General features: G+C 26.4%; 2 protein-coding genes and 1 pseudogene across 2 annotated transcripts in view; all 3 read left to right on the forward strand.

Moving 5' to 3' along the window:
• LOC107477966 (GDSL esterase/lipase At4g16230-like) overlaps positions 1 to 1,663 on the forward strand; it is a 7,701-nt gene extending 6,038 nt beyond the window's left edge. The window contains exons 4-5 of the mRNA XM_016098061.1: positions 513 to 762; positions 1,455 to 1,663. Of these exons, the coding sequence (XP_015953547.1) occupies positions 513 to 762; positions 1,455 to 1,663 (459 nt within the window). The remainder of the gene's footprint in view (positions 1 to 512; positions 763 to 1,454) is intronic.
• A 3,131-nt stretch (positions 1,664 to 4,794) lies between these two features.
• On the forward strand, positions 4,795 to 7,281 carry LOC107477977 (uncharacterized; annotated as a pseudogene).
• A 3,814-nt stretch (positions 7,282 to 11,095) lies between these two features.
• On the forward strand, positions 11,096 to 15,561 carry LOC107477988 (GDSL esterase/lipase At5g33370-like). Its single transcript, XM_016098078.3, has 5 exons — positions 11,096 to 11,366; positions 12,377 to 12,522; positions 13,218 to 13,463; positions 14,308 to 14,557; positions 15,320 to 15,561. Exons 1-5 carry the CDS (start codon positions 11,096 to 11,098, stop codon positions 15,559 to 15,561), a joined length of 1,155 nt encoding a protein of 384 aa, XP_015953564.1.
• Positions 15,562 to 16,942: the final 1,381 nt, after the last annotated feature.

Genomic DNA, 16,942 nt, shown 5'->3' on the forward strand with positions numbered 1-16,942 from the left:
TATCCCCTCCTTTCTTTCTTTTTTTTCTTTTTTTATTTATTTATTTTATATTTATTTTATTTTATAATTTTTTTAATAAAGGGTAATTTGGTAAATAAAAAAATATAATTGGTAAAAATGACGATTTTAAAACAAACTGAAACTTTAGGGACCATTTTAGAGCGAAAAAAAGGCGAGGGACGAAATAAATTTTCATCCCCTACGTTGGGGACCAAAATCATACTTAACTCTATTATCTGCCAACTTATTGTCAACAATAATTAATTATTATATTTTAAACACATGTATAAAAAGGTACATCCAGAAAATATATTTATAAAGACACTTCCATTAGATACGATCATAAAAAAGATATTTTTATTAGATACATCCATAAAAACACTTCCATAAAATATCGTTATAAACAAGAGTCGACAGAAATTGACAAAAATACTGTTGGTAATATAGCAGGATTGTAATAATAATATTAATAATAATAATATCTAACAATTATTGTCCTTTGATCATTACAGAATTTAATAAACCTGGGAGGCAGAAAATTTGGCATACTAGGTCTTGCTCCTCTTGGTTCTGTCCCAGATGTGCGTGGAAGTTATGGTGGTAACTCTTCGAATGAAATCAATGCTGTTGCTCAACTCTTCAACTATGGATTGTATTATATGCTGCTAGATTTGAACTCATCAAAGTTTCCTGAATTTAATTTCTCCTTTGGAAACACATATTCAATTACCACTGAAATGATCAACAATCCTGCATCACTTGGTAAACATGCATCTGACTCTAGCTAATTCAATTACCTTTGTTTCAAGGGTTTTATGTGTCAGGAAATTTGCTAAGATTATTGTTATAATGGAAATTAAAGTTTCAAAGTTTATTATCTACCTATTTCAAAAAATTGTAAATAATCACAAATTAAAAAAGAAAGTAATAAATGAATTTTGAATAATGTTTATAATGTATAAATACAGTAAATTCCACTTAAATAAATTTACATATATATATATGTATAACTAATTTTTATTCAATTATCACAATTAAATTAAGAGTGTTATTGGAAAAAGGACAATAATTATCTTAAGATATTAACTTTTTAATTTTTGAATAATTATTTTAATTTAAAATACAGAGCATATGGAAATCTTAAATGTTTAAGGATGCATTTTCATTTATATATAATGCTAGCAAAATTCTTTTCTGAAAATAATATAAATTTCTATTAATACTAGACTTATTTTCTTTAATTAAGTATAATCATGGAAGGGTTATAACTTTTATGGTAAGTTGTTCATCATGATAGATTGCACAAAATAAAACAAGTTGAGTTCATTTCTTGGCAAAAATTAATAAAAATTTTGTGGCAAAATCACTTTTCCTAAAAATTTAAGTTTATTCAAAAACATATGTAAATGCTTATATCTCTAAGAGATTTGATTATATTTAATGAAGGTCTGTAGCAACTGCTTGCTGCGGAAATCAAACTCTCACCGGTGGAATCCCATGTAGCCCAAATGCGACAGTATGCGAATTCCGCCACAAATTCTTGTTTTGGGATAGGCACCATCCAACTGAATATGGCTCTCAGCTTGCTGCCAATGATCTTTTCAATGGCGGATCTGAATTTGTGTCACCCTTCAATTTAAGTACATTGGTTCAAACTTCATGATTCTCATAAGTCATATCTCCTACATGCTTTAATAGGATTTTCAATAAATGAAAAATAACAATCAAAGATATGACGAGTAGAAAAAAAAATAACAATAAAATATATGAGGGGTAGAAAATTAGAATAATGTAATATGTATCCTAAAGACTCAATTTATTTTCTTTAATTTGTTTCTTTTGGGGTTATTCTTTTTATTATTTCTCTTTTTCCTCCTAGCTATTTCAGAATCAAAGTTGATCTAATTATCGAGAAAAAGAAAAAAATTGGTGGAAAGTCTTTGACAAACTATGAAACACTTGTTTGATATAGAGTTATATAATTTCAATGCAATATTTTAATCCATCTTGATCTGTGTGGTTGTTATTCGAAATTCGGAAAATATGTATTTGGACTTTTTTGAATTTTCTAAAACTTTTTTTGGACCTTGAATTTCAATTTAATAATTTTTTTATGCAACCTAAGTTAGGGTTGGCAATTAAGCACAAGGCTTGCAACCTAAATTCATATCTATTCAATTTGCTTATCTTTCTCGAATAAAACCGGATAATAGATTTAGAGATAACATATGTGACAAATAGTAAAGGTTTAAGGTAATGCATAGATAATGATTTATAAGTTGCTCTAATCTAACATATATATAGGTATCTCTTAAATAGTATAAATCAATTTAGTTCCTAATTTTTTAATATAATAAATTACGTTCACTACCATCTTTATAAATGTGACCCTTATTAGTTTTTGAACAAATTTCTGCCTCAATTATTTGTGTAGTTCTTATATAGGCAGTAAAATGAATATTATCAACTAATTGAAGTAAATACTTTTTAATTATAGTCAATATAATGACAGAAATGAAGTCATGTGACTTAATTGGTATTTATTAATTTTTTTTATTAAGTCTTATGAACCAATTGAAAATACTATATACCTAAGTAAAAATTGCTCACATCCAGTAGTAGTCGTTACAGTACCAATGCAAGGATTTAATATGACTATGCTAATATGAGAATGTTTAGAGTGAGGTGAAAATTCAGGTGGAATCGACTTTACGTGAAATTGATATCTGAGAGTCGTTAAATAAAAATTTAGTCAAATCAGTCAAATTATCTATCTAACGACTCTCAGGCAAGGTAGCAAAAATCGCGTCTTTAATCGTAGAAACGGACGATTCTACGTTCTTGTAAGTGTTTTGCGTGTCCGTTTCTACTTCCGTTCCTGATAAAACTCAGAAACATAGAATTGCCGTGGAAGATCGTGGGATCGTAAAATCGTCTTCGTCTCCCCCGCGTCAAAAGCAAGACAATTTGGAAGATGAATAATAGTGGGTTTGGAATGACCCGCTTGGTCCAACCCGGATCTAACCAAAAAACCCTTCAATTTTTTCACCGTCTTAATTCAATCTTTTCAATTTCAGTTTTAATTTAAAATACTGTAACCTCCTGTCACTCTCCTACTCTTCCTGACTGGCTGACTCCCACTTCCTTAACCTATCGCATTCCAGTTCTGCACTTTTATAGTTTTTATTTTGGGACTCTGCACTTCTGCGGTTTTGTCATTGTTGCCTTCTCCACGACAAATTAGCATCTTCAACTCTGCTTTGTGCATGTAAGATCCTCGACTCCTTCTCATACTTCTTGATTTTAATTTCTTTACCATCATTATATTCAACAAATTAGCAAATAAATTATAGTTGGCTCGTTGCCAATATGATATGAATCATATGATACACTTATAAATATTGGAAATTTGGGAATCGGGATTAGGACATCAGGATTTAGGTGCATATGCTTTACCTGTTATTGTTATTCACAATTCACAAAAATCAAAGAGTGATATATTTCTATTGCTACAGGATAAAGCCTAAATGCTTACATTACATAATAACATAGTTAATTATATATTCATTTATATACTTTACTTATGAATGTTTAAACTTTATTTTAAGTTTTAACTATATGCTCTATTTAATTTCAATACTTCAATTTAGTTGTTATTGGATATGAATAAGAATTGTGGTATCAATTTTATTTGTTCTTTATTTTTAATTATGAAAAATACTTTTGCTAATATCACTTTGTGGATATGTGAGAAAAATTGCAGCTGTTGGCCTGTTGCTTCTCAAAGTTAATAAATTCAGTGAAGTATCTCAAGTTTTTAAGTCTCAAATTTAAAGACTCTGAGGTAAGCTTCTCAAATAATTAAAATAGAGTTTAAGCTTGCTACTACAAATCAAATAAAGAATATAATTTACTCTCAATTGTGAACTTGTTGACATCAAATTAGAGTTTCTTATACCAACTATATTATTAGATAGTAGATAATAGAACAAAGTTATTGATTAAAATAAAGATCATTTATGTTAGTATTTAGATAATAGTGGCATGTATGTTTATTTGTTCAATTGACTAGCATTAGTAGATATATATGATTTTGTATATAAGTTTGTTCTAGAAGAAAATTTATAATTTCATCTTGTTAAAGATTGTTAACTATTTACTGAAACTAGTGACAATATCCGATATTTATATAGGCCTTTGTGTAATTGTGTATTAATATTTAGCATATTTAGTTCTTGTGCTGTAATTGGTAATTAGTTGCTCCAATTGATGTGTTTGAGAGTATAAATAAAAATTTATGTTACAGGGAACACGTTCATATCTTTGGTAATGTTCAATATGATTTTTTTTTTTTTTAATGCTAGCTAGTTAAGCACGGATGAAACAAATATTTTGGGGTTCATATTCATGATCTATTCAAGAAGTGGCTATGAAATTTTCTTGATAAGTTATCTTTGGTTATGATGTTTCATAAATACTGAAATTTATTGGACCATATAAGGCTTTGTGTAGAGAATTTGATATATAGTGCACCATTTTCTTTTGAAAATTATGTGAATTTATTGCATTTTTTATAGTAATATTTAAATATTCTCACTTGATAATGCATTCATTAGTTTGCTGTATATCAAATTGTTCAAATTTTATTAATGTATTGTATTATTTGTTTATTACTACTATATTTGGGGCTTTAAACCCCTCCCTCGAAAAAAAATTAATACTATATTATCACTTCAAAAGTCATAGTTTAGTCTTAAGGAATTAATTGTTTTGTTCTATTTATTTAGGTTTGAAATGGCTTCAAATGCGAATAATGGTGAAAATAATACTGGGGCTAAAATTATTGGTGGTGGTGCATCTGAGAAGATCGCTAAAAATACTCTAGAAAATAGGAGTGACAAAGCTTGGAAGCATGGAATTTCTATTGATGAAGATGCCAAGAAAATAAAATGTAAGTATTGTGATAAGGTTGTGACAGGAGGAGTGTATAGGTTGAAATATCATTTGGCAGGAACAAAAAAATATGTTGAACCTTGTATGAGTGTTTCTGATGAGGTTAAAAAGGAGATGTTTGATATTGTTGTTGGTTTGCAAAAAAAAAATTGGTTAAGAAGACAAGAGACTTTGAGAGAATGATACAAAGTAAAGATGAAGGAGTAGAAGAAGAAGGGGATGCTTTAGTTGGTGAGAAAAAAAAAGGGAAAAGAAATAGAGATATCAGCAAGTCTCTTTAAGAAAAGGGGTGTGAACACTCAAACAACAATCAACTCTATTTTTAAAAAGGGTCTAAGGGAAGAGGCGTGTGATGAAATTGCTTCGTTCATCTACAATAATGATATTCCCTTTAATGTTGCAAGATCTGAATAATAGCATAGCATGTTTGAGAAGGTTGCCCGCCATGGATTAGGATTCAAGCCACCCTCTTATGATGAGTTAAGAGAAAAATTATTGAAGAAGAAGGTAGAGTCAACCAAACTAATATTAGAACATAAAGCTGAATGGAAAAAAGTGGATGCACTATTATAACAGATGGTTGGATAGATGAAAGAAGGAGAACTATTCTCAACTTCCTTGTGAATAGTCCTAAAGAAACTATTTTCTTGAAATCGATTAATGCTTCTGATATATGCAAAACAGCTGAAAAGATATTCAAGATGATTGATGAAGTTGTAGAGGAAGTGGGGGAAGAGAATGTGGTTCAAATTGTAACTGATAATGCAGCTAACTACAAAAAGGCAGGATAAATGTTAATGGAAAAGAGAAAGAATCTTTATTGGACTCCTTGTGCCGCTCCTTGCATTGATTTGATGCTTGAAGATTTTGAGAAGAAGCTAGCTCTTCACAAAGACACCATTGCTAAAGGAAGAAGACTTACCACTTACATATATTCTAGGACTTCTCTAATTTTTCTTTTGCAACAATACACCAAAGGAAGAGATTTGGTGAGATCAGGTATGACACGATTTGCTACTTCCTACCTTACTTTGGGTAGTCTTAATGAGAAAAAGAATCTAATAATTAGAATGTTCATCTCAGATGAGTGGAAGACAAGCAAGTGTTCAAAGACAAGGGATGAAAAAAAAACATTGAAAATATTGTTTTGGATAAAACATTTTGGAAAAACATTATCCATTACTTGAGAGGTGTTTATCCTCTTCTTCACGTGCTCCGTATAGTGGATTCAGAGAAAAACCCAGCTATAAAATACATGTATTCTGAAATTGATCGTGTTAAAGAAAAGATTAAAAATGTTTTTCAAAGTGTTGAAGCAAGATAATAAAACTAGTAATAAGTAAACATTTTTCTTTCAGTATTACCATTTAATTATTTACTAATTAGGTAATTGTCTAATTCATTATTTTCATGTTCTTTTTAGTTATAAGCCTTTGTAGAATATTATTGATGAAAGATGGAACAAGCAACTCTTTAAGCATTTGCATGCTGTAGGCTATTATTTGAATCCACAAATTTAATATAGTCCTAATTTTAAGGTTGAGTATGATGTTAAGAAAAGACTTTATGATTGTTTGGATATACTTGTAGTAGATCCTGCACTCATTATAATTATTGATAGTCAACTTGAAGATTTCAAGAGTAAGGCTAAATTTTTTAGTACAGATGTAGTCAAGAATGCTCTCAAAACCAAAACACCTTCACAATGGTGGGATTCTTATGGGGATGAACATCCAGAACTTCAAAAGTTTACTATCCGTGTCTTGAGCTTGACTTGTAGTTCATCGGGATGTGAGTGTAATTGGAGTGCTTTTGAGATGATAAACTTTTAATTTGATACTAGTTTAGGGATTTATTTTCTAAATTATAGAATTAGTTAATTATTCAATTCTATTACTTTCTAATTAGTATATGTATTTATTTTAAATAAATGTTAATAAATTTTGATATTATTAGGTTCACACGAAAAGGAGAAATCGTTTGAAAATAAGTACAATGAATGACGTTGTTTTTGTGATGACCAATTTAAGATTGGCAAGGAAAAAACCATCAAGAAATACTGCTGACTATAGTCTTGAAGACTTGAATTTAGATGAAGAATGGATTGTGAAAGATGAAAATATAATGAAAAATTTGGAAGAGTTTGACACACAAAATGATGTAAACTTAGCCCCTCAGAAAGATGGAGGTAAAGATGAGAATCCTTTGATTGATTTGGAAATTCCTCTTCTTTATGATGATGCTTTCAATGAGCTTCTCAACTTTCCTCCTAATGAAAATCAAAATGTTGGAGAACATAATGATTATGACGTTAATAAATTGTTCTAGTTTTTATATTTTTTAGGATGATGTTATGTTATCTTCTTTATATTTGTGATGTTGCACATTAAACTTGTGACTAGTTTATATTTTTATTTTTAAACTTTACAAATGTTACATTTTGTTATATATTTATGTTACTTTAGTTTTATTTTATCATCATGTTATTATTTATGATTTTTTTGTCAAATTTAAATTTTTGTTTTTATTTAAATTACTTAATTTTATCATATTATATTGCTCTAATAATTAATATTAATAAATTTATATATTTAATAAAATCTTACGTTATGTTTTATGATTTTACGTTCTACGATTTTTAATTATCTTTTCAATTTTATGTAAAATCTCGATTTTCGTTACCTTGCTCTCAGATATCAATTTCACGTAAAGTCGATTGCACTTGAGTTTTCACCTTAAAATAATCTTGATCTGAAGATCATAATAACTAATTAAGCACTGTTATTAAATAGTTTGACATGTGTAATTAAACTGTTTGATAACATGTACATGTTCACATTTCATAAATAATTTTTACATGAAAATTGAAAAATTATATGGAACCAACTAATAATCAGCTAGGAATGGGATAACATAATTAATTATAATTAGTTTTATTAATTTATAATTTAATTTGTTTGTTAAATTATTGTTGATCACGTTTAAAACATGAGGGAAGATACGCTAATGTTAGGAGAGAATCACGGAACAGATGCTTTGATCATTTATTAGTTGGTTCCATATAATTAATTATGTTTTATTAATGCGTAACACATGAAACATAGAAATCATATCCAAAACCATCCAATTTACAAGAAAAAGAAACATCCGTATGCCTATCAGTAGCAACATTCGGTTAAAGTCACCGGTACCTCTAATTTACCAATTGGCTGATTCTTGACTTATATAGAGTTGGTTCCTAGTATTGTTGATGAAAATTTATTCTAACCATCTTCACGTGACATGTGAATAATTAGAGATAATGGTGTAAAACCGTTGCCAAATCGATTACAGTGTGAAGTTATTGTATTAAAAATGCAACCGTAAAAATCGTTTTTTAAAAATTGTTCTCTAAAAAGTTACTAACCTAATACTTATTACGGATTAAATTAGTTTGACTAAAATATTGAAAATGTTTGTTAAAATTATCAAACAAACGATTTATTTTAAATAATTTTATTGAATCAACAAACTTTTAATAGGTGCTAAATTGATTTATTTTTTAAATTAAAATTGTTAATTCTTAAACAAAGAAGAAGATGAATATTAATATGGAAAAACAATGCAAGAAATATAAGGCGCCAATGGCCACCCTGTGATGTCGTAAACAAGAAGAAGATTCTGACGATCACATTTTGAAATTGCCGATATTGACAAAATATTGTTGTTGTAATAGTCGATAATAAATCACACACGTTGCATATGTTTTTTGTGCAATTTTTTTTTTTAATTTGTATTATAAATTATCATCTTTACGATTGCAGCTTCAATTCAAATAAAATAAGCCATGCATGCATATTAGTAAATAGAGACACAGTCTAAAACCACTGAAAAGAAGGCATTATTTTGCGGATATTTTATAATACGATCTATATATGTAATAATTTATTTATTAACAAAAAATTCTTAAAAAAAATTTAGATTCATAATTAATTAATCAATAATGTTAGAAAACTAAAAAGGTACTAGACAAAAATCAGTCAAATGCTTCTGAATGAATCTAAAATTTTTACGTAAATGGTGCTTATGCTAAGCATTAGGATGTTTCTTCTATTAAGTATCAAAATAATTTTTTTTTATATTAAATGAATATATATTTTTTGAATTTTTTTTCATTAACGTAACATCCAAAAGACTTCAAGTGTGAGGTGTGAAGAAACGGGCTTGATTCTGCACCGTGATCTTAAGAACAGTTTTAAAAAGATATTACTCAAAAGTTAATTTTAATTAAACAGCAATTAATAACAAATATTATAAATTAAAAAATTTAAATTAACTAAAAATGAAATATAAATGAATGTGGTTTTGTTTAGTTTTTGGCAAATAATATTTTGGTTTTATATATTTTTTTTAATTAATTCTTAGCATGTTAAATTATAAGATACTAACAAAAAACTATATTTATATAAATAATTATATTTTTAATATTAAAAATAATTATAGCACAGCACGAGCATTTAGATTTATAATAGATTTAAACAACAACGACAAAACTTTAAAAGAAAGTTAAAATAATTAAAATAAATCATATATGGAGTCTTGATTATTGATCACACAGCACTCAACAAGGAATGTATGTATAGAATCGAAGGCCGAAGCATCAAGAAAGAATCTCTGTAAAGTGAAAGTGACCTCTCTCTAATTATTGTAAAAAACAAGAAAGGAATTTTGTTAGTGCATTCATCATTATCTAGGATTCACCGTCACAAAATTAATTAACTAATTAATGATTATATATCCAGTTATTAACATACAAAGTATCATTTCATTTTCGTTGGTGTTTATGACTACAAATTACAATCAAATTCTAACTGCAAACGGGACTCTATCTGTACTACAGCTAGCAATTAGTAATAATCAGAATAAATAAAATCCTCCTAGTTTCCATATATTTAAACCAACATAAATTTTATGTATATATAATAATAGGTGTTTAGTTTCTTTATTTTGGGTAAGGTTTATTTTTGTCATATTTAAAAAGTCATTAAATATCACTAATATTCTTAACTTTTTATTTTATTTTATTTATCTATTTTTTTAAATCAGTGATTCAATATTATTTTACTATTAGTTCTACAAAAAAAATTACTAATAAAAGTAGTGACACATATAGTTATTACGGAAAATATTTGATATATAACAAAAAAAATTAACTAAAAACTGTCTAAAATTATCTTATTTAATATTTATTAACTACAACAATTAATAAATGTTAAATAAGCAAATTTTTTTACCCTTTTTTTTGGCCCTTTAGCTTTATCATAGTTATTATTACCTGCAGCAAACCTTTATTGATATTACTATTTTGAATCAATTTAAAAGATAATTTTAAGAAAAAAGAAATTTAAAAATAAAAATAAAAATAAGAGAAAATCACAAATAGATTTTTGACTTTTTGGCCTGTGGACATTATTTATATCTTTGAGGATTTAAAAATACATTTAAGTCATTGACTTTTTCAAAATTTGAACATATTGATTCCTAGGTCTAATTTATCTCATTTTAAAAACTCTCTTATGTGTGCATCCGTATATCGGCCAAGCTAATACAACGAAAGTCATGTTTGATTTTTCAGACCCAAATAAATAGAGGAATCGATGTGTCCAAATTTTAAGAAGATCAAGGACTTAAATGTATTTTCAAATTGTTAGAAATTTAAATGTTCGTGAACCAAAAGGTCAAGGACCTATTTGTCATTTTCTCTAAAAGTGAACTTATATATAAGATATTTAAGATATTATATCTTCTTTCCCACTTCACATTAAATTATTTTTGTCCTCAAACATTTCAAACAAAAATATTATTTTATCTTAATTTTTTAATTAGAGGTTTTATATTTGAATTATAAAAATAGGAAAAAAATATTTATTAAAATAGTTGTATTTTTGTTATGAACTTCTATTGAATAAACTAAATTAGTCAATTTTTTTCTAATAAGATTCAAACTTCAGTGATTTCATCAAGATAAAAAAATCATTTGCATATTTAATTTAATTAGTAATTTTGGCCACTTCTTGTCATTATATATATAACCATGCATCTCAACCTATACACTTAATTAGTTTCACATTGCATTGCTATTCCTAATTTAATTTTTCCAGCTATGGCCAAGAGATTGATGGTTATGTTGATTCTCTACCTAGCCATGGAAATTGGGCACTCTAGATTATTATTGGCTGAGGCTTATTACAACAATAATGAGCCACAAGTACCTGCACTTTACATATTTGGGGACTCAACATTTGATGTTGGTACCAACAATTTCTTGAAAAATTCAACATCAAGGGCAGATATGAAATTTTATGGAATTGATTTTCCTAACTCAGAGCCAACTGGCAGGTTTAGCAACGGTTTAAACACTGCTGATCGCCTTGGTATATTTATTTATTTATTTATTTATTTATTAAGGTCACACCATTCTTTTACTATTCTAAATATATAATAATACTTTTTAATTGGATCACATTTCTTTTTTGAAAATTTCATTATTGACTTTGATACTGAAATTTTGTAAAATATTTTTTTAAAATAATTGTTCAATTTTATTTAACTTATTTATGCTTTATTTTTTCATAATTAATTTTTTTCTATTTTATTTTCTTTATCATTTTCATAACATGTAAGTATTAAAATATGTGATTAAGATGTGAGAAATTACTATCTTGATAAATATTGTTTTCTTAAATATTTTGAGTTCCTTTAATAAAACTTAATTATTGTAAACTTAAGATTTTGTATAAAATCATTTGTATTAACTTTAAAAATGTGGTGTCATTGTTGGAATTAACATTACTTAAAATCATCATTTTGAGTAATTATTTACGATAGTTTAATAATTTCTTTCTTTAACTCTTTATGTTTTATTAGTGATTTCAGAATATTCTTTCTTATAATTTTAGTTACAATTCAACTGGTATTAAATTTTTATAATTATTATAACCATCATAATCATATGTATCATAACTACAGAAATATGATATATTGCAACAGTTCAAGATAAATTTTGCGACGATTTTAAACTGCTGCCAAAGAATTTAGTAATGTTTGGTAAAGCACCACACTCTAAGGTGTTTCTCAACGTAACCATCACTGCATAATCACTGCTAAATGTGTTTAATTATTTGTGATCATTGCTATTTTCTAAACAGGTTAAAAAAAATGTGGTTATTTTGAACTAAAAAAGTACATATAATATATAGATAATACATTGTTATTACATTCCTTTTAATTAATCGATAATATAAAATTTTGTATAATTGATAGATGAAGTTTAAATTCTTTGATGAAACCATTGTTAAGTAGGCATTATTAATTATTCTTTGTACCATGCATATGCGAATTAATTAATTAATACACTAATATAATATGTCTTTTTGGTGATCAGCGATATTACTAGGGTTCCAGGAGAGTCCACTGCCGTATCTGTATCTTAAGAATAACACACAAATTTTCCAAAAAGAAATCCTTAAAGGCGTCAATTTTGCTTCAGGTGGATCAGGGATTCTCAAAAAAACAGGAGAAATTCCCTATGTAAGTTCCCTTTACCTTCCCTTCCTTGTTCCTATCATGATTTTAATTTCTATCATCAATTTATATATATATTGTAATGTAGCATTACTCTTGTTTAATTTGTTTCCATTTTTTTAAGAGACATTAAATTATTTTTGTGGTAAAATAAAGAATATACTCAAATTTTTGTCGTATAAGTTTTGATATCTGTTGTGAATCATTTCTTTTAAAAATTTAACTTATTAAATAGAGAGAAACATGAATAATAATACTAATCTTGAGTTTAAGACATTTTGCATTGGTTAACTACCTAAATCTTTCTATCAATTTGAGTTCTCAAATTTTTAGAATATATAGAGAAAAATAGATCTATATATGAAAAATTATTTTGTTGGAAGAAAACGATCATTTTAAATTATCTTAATTGCACATGTTCCATCTTAATTATTGTTATTATTATTAATAAATATATAATAGAGACGGGAACTTATTTAATTTTATAGTAGATAAAAACTCAGATATAGTTAACTTCATATGAAGTTGATAGTTAAGAGTCGTTAAATGATTTGATAAGTTTGATTAAACTGTCATCTAACGATTTTCAACTATCAACTTCATATAAAGCTAATTGCACTTGAATTTTCACTTAATTTTATTTGAAAAAAAATACTATATAGTGATGAACTTGAAATTTGAAATTTATTTTGATGAAACAGAAAGAGGTTGTATCCATGCATGAGCAAATTAAACAATTCAAAAGCGTTTACAGTAAAATCTCAGAGTATCTAAATGAAAGCAGTGGTGCAGAGAAAAGAATTAACAAATCTATGTTCCTTATAAGTGTGGGAAGCAATGACATATTTGAGTTCTTTATTAATGCTACTGAGACTGGAGCAAATTTCACTGAGGTTGTGCCACAATTCATGTCCAATCTCATGGATACTTACCACTCCCATCTCCAGGTTTCCATATACTCTTTCTTCTTTTTTCTTTTTCAAAATTATTTAATAAAAAAAATTCATTCACAAATTTTCTAAATATATCGGATGAAAATAAAATATTTAAAAATATAAATTAAATATGATGAAAAAATATTTAGAATAATGCTAATTGACAAGACGTATTAGAAATCTAACCATTCACGTGTCTACTTCTAATTAAATATGATATTAAAAGAAGTAGTTTTATTTTATCACATAGTATAAAAAATTTAATCCAAAAAAGGTTCTTACATAATGAAAAACGTGTATTAAAAAAATAAGAAAAAGTCTAGCAGCCAACAATTTTATTGCATTTTGGCCAGCATGTAACCAGCAGAGAAAGGTGAATCATTGGATAAAATCTCACACCAATCTCACACCATCAAATCATCATTGATGGCTAATTGATGGCTACCAATCACAAATGTTATTGGCCCCTAGCATTGCTCAAAAAATAATTATTCACATGCCTCTTTTAACTAATTTAAATTTAAAAAATAATTTTAGAATATCAATACTTAACTATTATCCAAAATATTAATAACAAAAATAGTACTTTATTTAATTATTTTATATTATCAGATATGCATAATTAAATCTTAAATAATTAGGAAAGATAGATATATCAATTATTAGAATCTTAGTATAATACTTATATTTTGGTATATCTAAATCTAAATTATTGAACTTTAATAATGTACTAAACTTTTAAAAGTAGAAGTTTAGAAGATGTAAATATAATTTACCCTAATTGAAATTTAGAATTAATTAATTAATTAATAATTTATTTATTTATTTTATTTTGCTTGATTGTTATTGATAACAGGAACTAATAAGCCATGGAGCTAGAAAAGTTGGCATAGTGAGTGTTCCTCCAATAGGTTGTGTCCCAATAGTGCGTGGCACTTTTGGTGGAAACTGTTCGGATGGAATAAATGCAATTGCTCAATTGTTCCATTCATCACTGCATGCTATGGTCTCAAAATTAAGAATAGATTGCTCTGATTTGAAGTACTCAATTGCAAATGCTTATGACATTACTAATCTTACAATGATTGATGATCCTGCTCCTATTGGTAAGCTATATAACCTTTTTTTTTTAATTTAAACAGGGAAAATGATATGCGAAAGTTTTGGATGGGAAATTAAAATAGTTAATTAACTATTAACATTATAAAAAAAATAATCGCATTTTATATCTTTTTAAGTTAAAACTTTCGTGTAGTTATCTTAATGTGAATTGATTTTTAAAAATTATTAAATAATTTGACAAATTTAATTAAATCATCATTGTCTAATGATTCTCAACTAACATAAAAATAATTGTATGTAAATTTTTACCAATTTTTAAACCTTCAAAATGTCGAAATCGATCCTTTGAATTTTTTAAAATTATGCAAATCAATGCTTTCCTCTTTTTAAAATTATTTTCTTTAACCAAAATAAGTAGCATAAATCAAGCATTTCCTTGACATTTTTTTCAATAATAAAAAATTTCGAAAACCCTAAATTTTAATTTAAAAAAATATTATCTTTTAGCAAAATACTGTTCTGTAACAATTATTCCAACCGTTTGTTAAAACTGCCACTAACTATTTTTAGGATATTAGAATTATTTATGTTTCATTACTAACCATTTTGCATCGATTTAAATTAAAACGGCTGCTATTCAATCTCAAACTGTCGTTATTTTTGGAAATTAATTTATCAATTTAAAAATACTTAACAAAATATATATTTTTAAAAAGTGAAGGACTAAATATATAAAGAAAAATATTTTATTTAAGTTTTTATTTGTGCTAATTAAAATGGCTCTCATTATTTTGTTTATGAATTAGGGTTGAATGATGTGAAAACAGCATGCTGTGGAAATGAAACTCTGACATTAACAATACCACCAAGTCCAATTGGAGTGGCATGCAGCCCTCAAGCAAGTGTGTGTGAAAACCGAGATGTGTTCTTGTTTTGGGATCAGTATCATCCAACTGAATATGCTTCTTCCATTGCTGCCCTTGCTTTCTTCACTGCTGGACCTGAATTTGTTTCTCCCTTCAATTTTAGCACACTTGCTCAATTTTAATAATATCCATTGCTTTTAGGTTTAATTATTTTACTCGTCCTTAAAGTTTTATCAAATTTATAATTAGGTCTTAAGATTTTTTTTTAATTGAGTTCATACACTACTTTTAATTTTATAATTAAGTTTTTTCTAATGTAAAATATGTTAAAGTTAACTGAATATTTCTTCGTAAATTAAAGTTATTTATACTTAAAATCTTAATTAGATTTTTGACCGTCTATATTTTGAGAGAAATATTCTATTAATTTTAATATTTTTGATATTAAAAGAACTTAATTACAAAATAAAAAAGTGTAAGGATTCAATTAAAAAATATATATATAAAGACCTAATTAAAAATTTAATAAAATTATAAAGACAAAAAGAATAATTAAATCTTACTTTTAACTTTTTTTATGTTAAAATCAATTAATGTATATATCTAAATACAATAGGTATATTTACTATTTAATAAGGTACATTATTGGATTTTCATATAACAAAAAAAGTTTAAAGTGACATGTTTTTTAAAATGAATAAAGTATAATTAAATCATACATGTACCATATTTTTGTATTTTTCGCCGGTTATATTTTAGAAAACTATTATATATTCACATGTTGTACATGTATGTTATATAGTTAATAACATACACTGGATTTTCTCAAAAGAGAGAATCTTTATATCTTATTTAATAATAAATAAACTGCGAATATAATAATATCTCATTATATAAATAATACAAACTACTCTAGATTCTATTATCATCTTATACCAATGCAAAAAATCAATAAAGCAATGGAATTTAAGAGAGACGTTTAGCGACGGTTATTTCAGCGGTTGAATAAAATTGCCGCTATCCATTTAGCCGCGTCTTATTTTCTGGCGTTTTATTAAACCGTCACAAAATATTTTACAACAGTTTAAAACCGTCACTAAACAATTCTAGAAACCGTCGCTAAGTGCCGTTTTTGTTGTAGTTAAGCTTCGTTGACTTCTTGTTGTTATTTATATGTATTACATGTAATATTATTGTTGTTATTAAAGACATGAATTGGTGGATATATTTAATCTAATACTCAACTTTTCTAGCTAAATCTATTTCTATATGATTTATATAAAAATTATAATCATTTTCTTGTAATGAATTTAAATTAGTTGAATAATTAATTCATTCATCTAACTAAATAAATGTCAACTTTGTATATGTAATAATCAATTAATTATCGCAAAATTCTTAATAAAACTCTTATGCGTGACAAATTAGTCTTAATAATTTGTCAGGTCAAAAAATAACAAAAAAAAAATTCTTCAATAGAGGAATATACTTCTTTACTTTCTCAGTTCTTAGGTTTGTTCCCTTCTTCCAACCCTTTTCATAAGAAGGATCAAATTAAAACAT

This window comes from Arachis duranensis, unplaced genomic scaffold (genome assembly GCF_000817695.3).
Source record: "Arachis duranensis cultivar V14167 unplaced genomic scaffold, aradu.V14167.gnm2.J7QH unplaced_Scaffold_165934, whole genome shotgun sequence".
NCBI lineage: Eukaryota > Viridiplantae > Streptophyta > Magnoliopsida > Fabales > Fabaceae > Arachis > Arachis duranensis.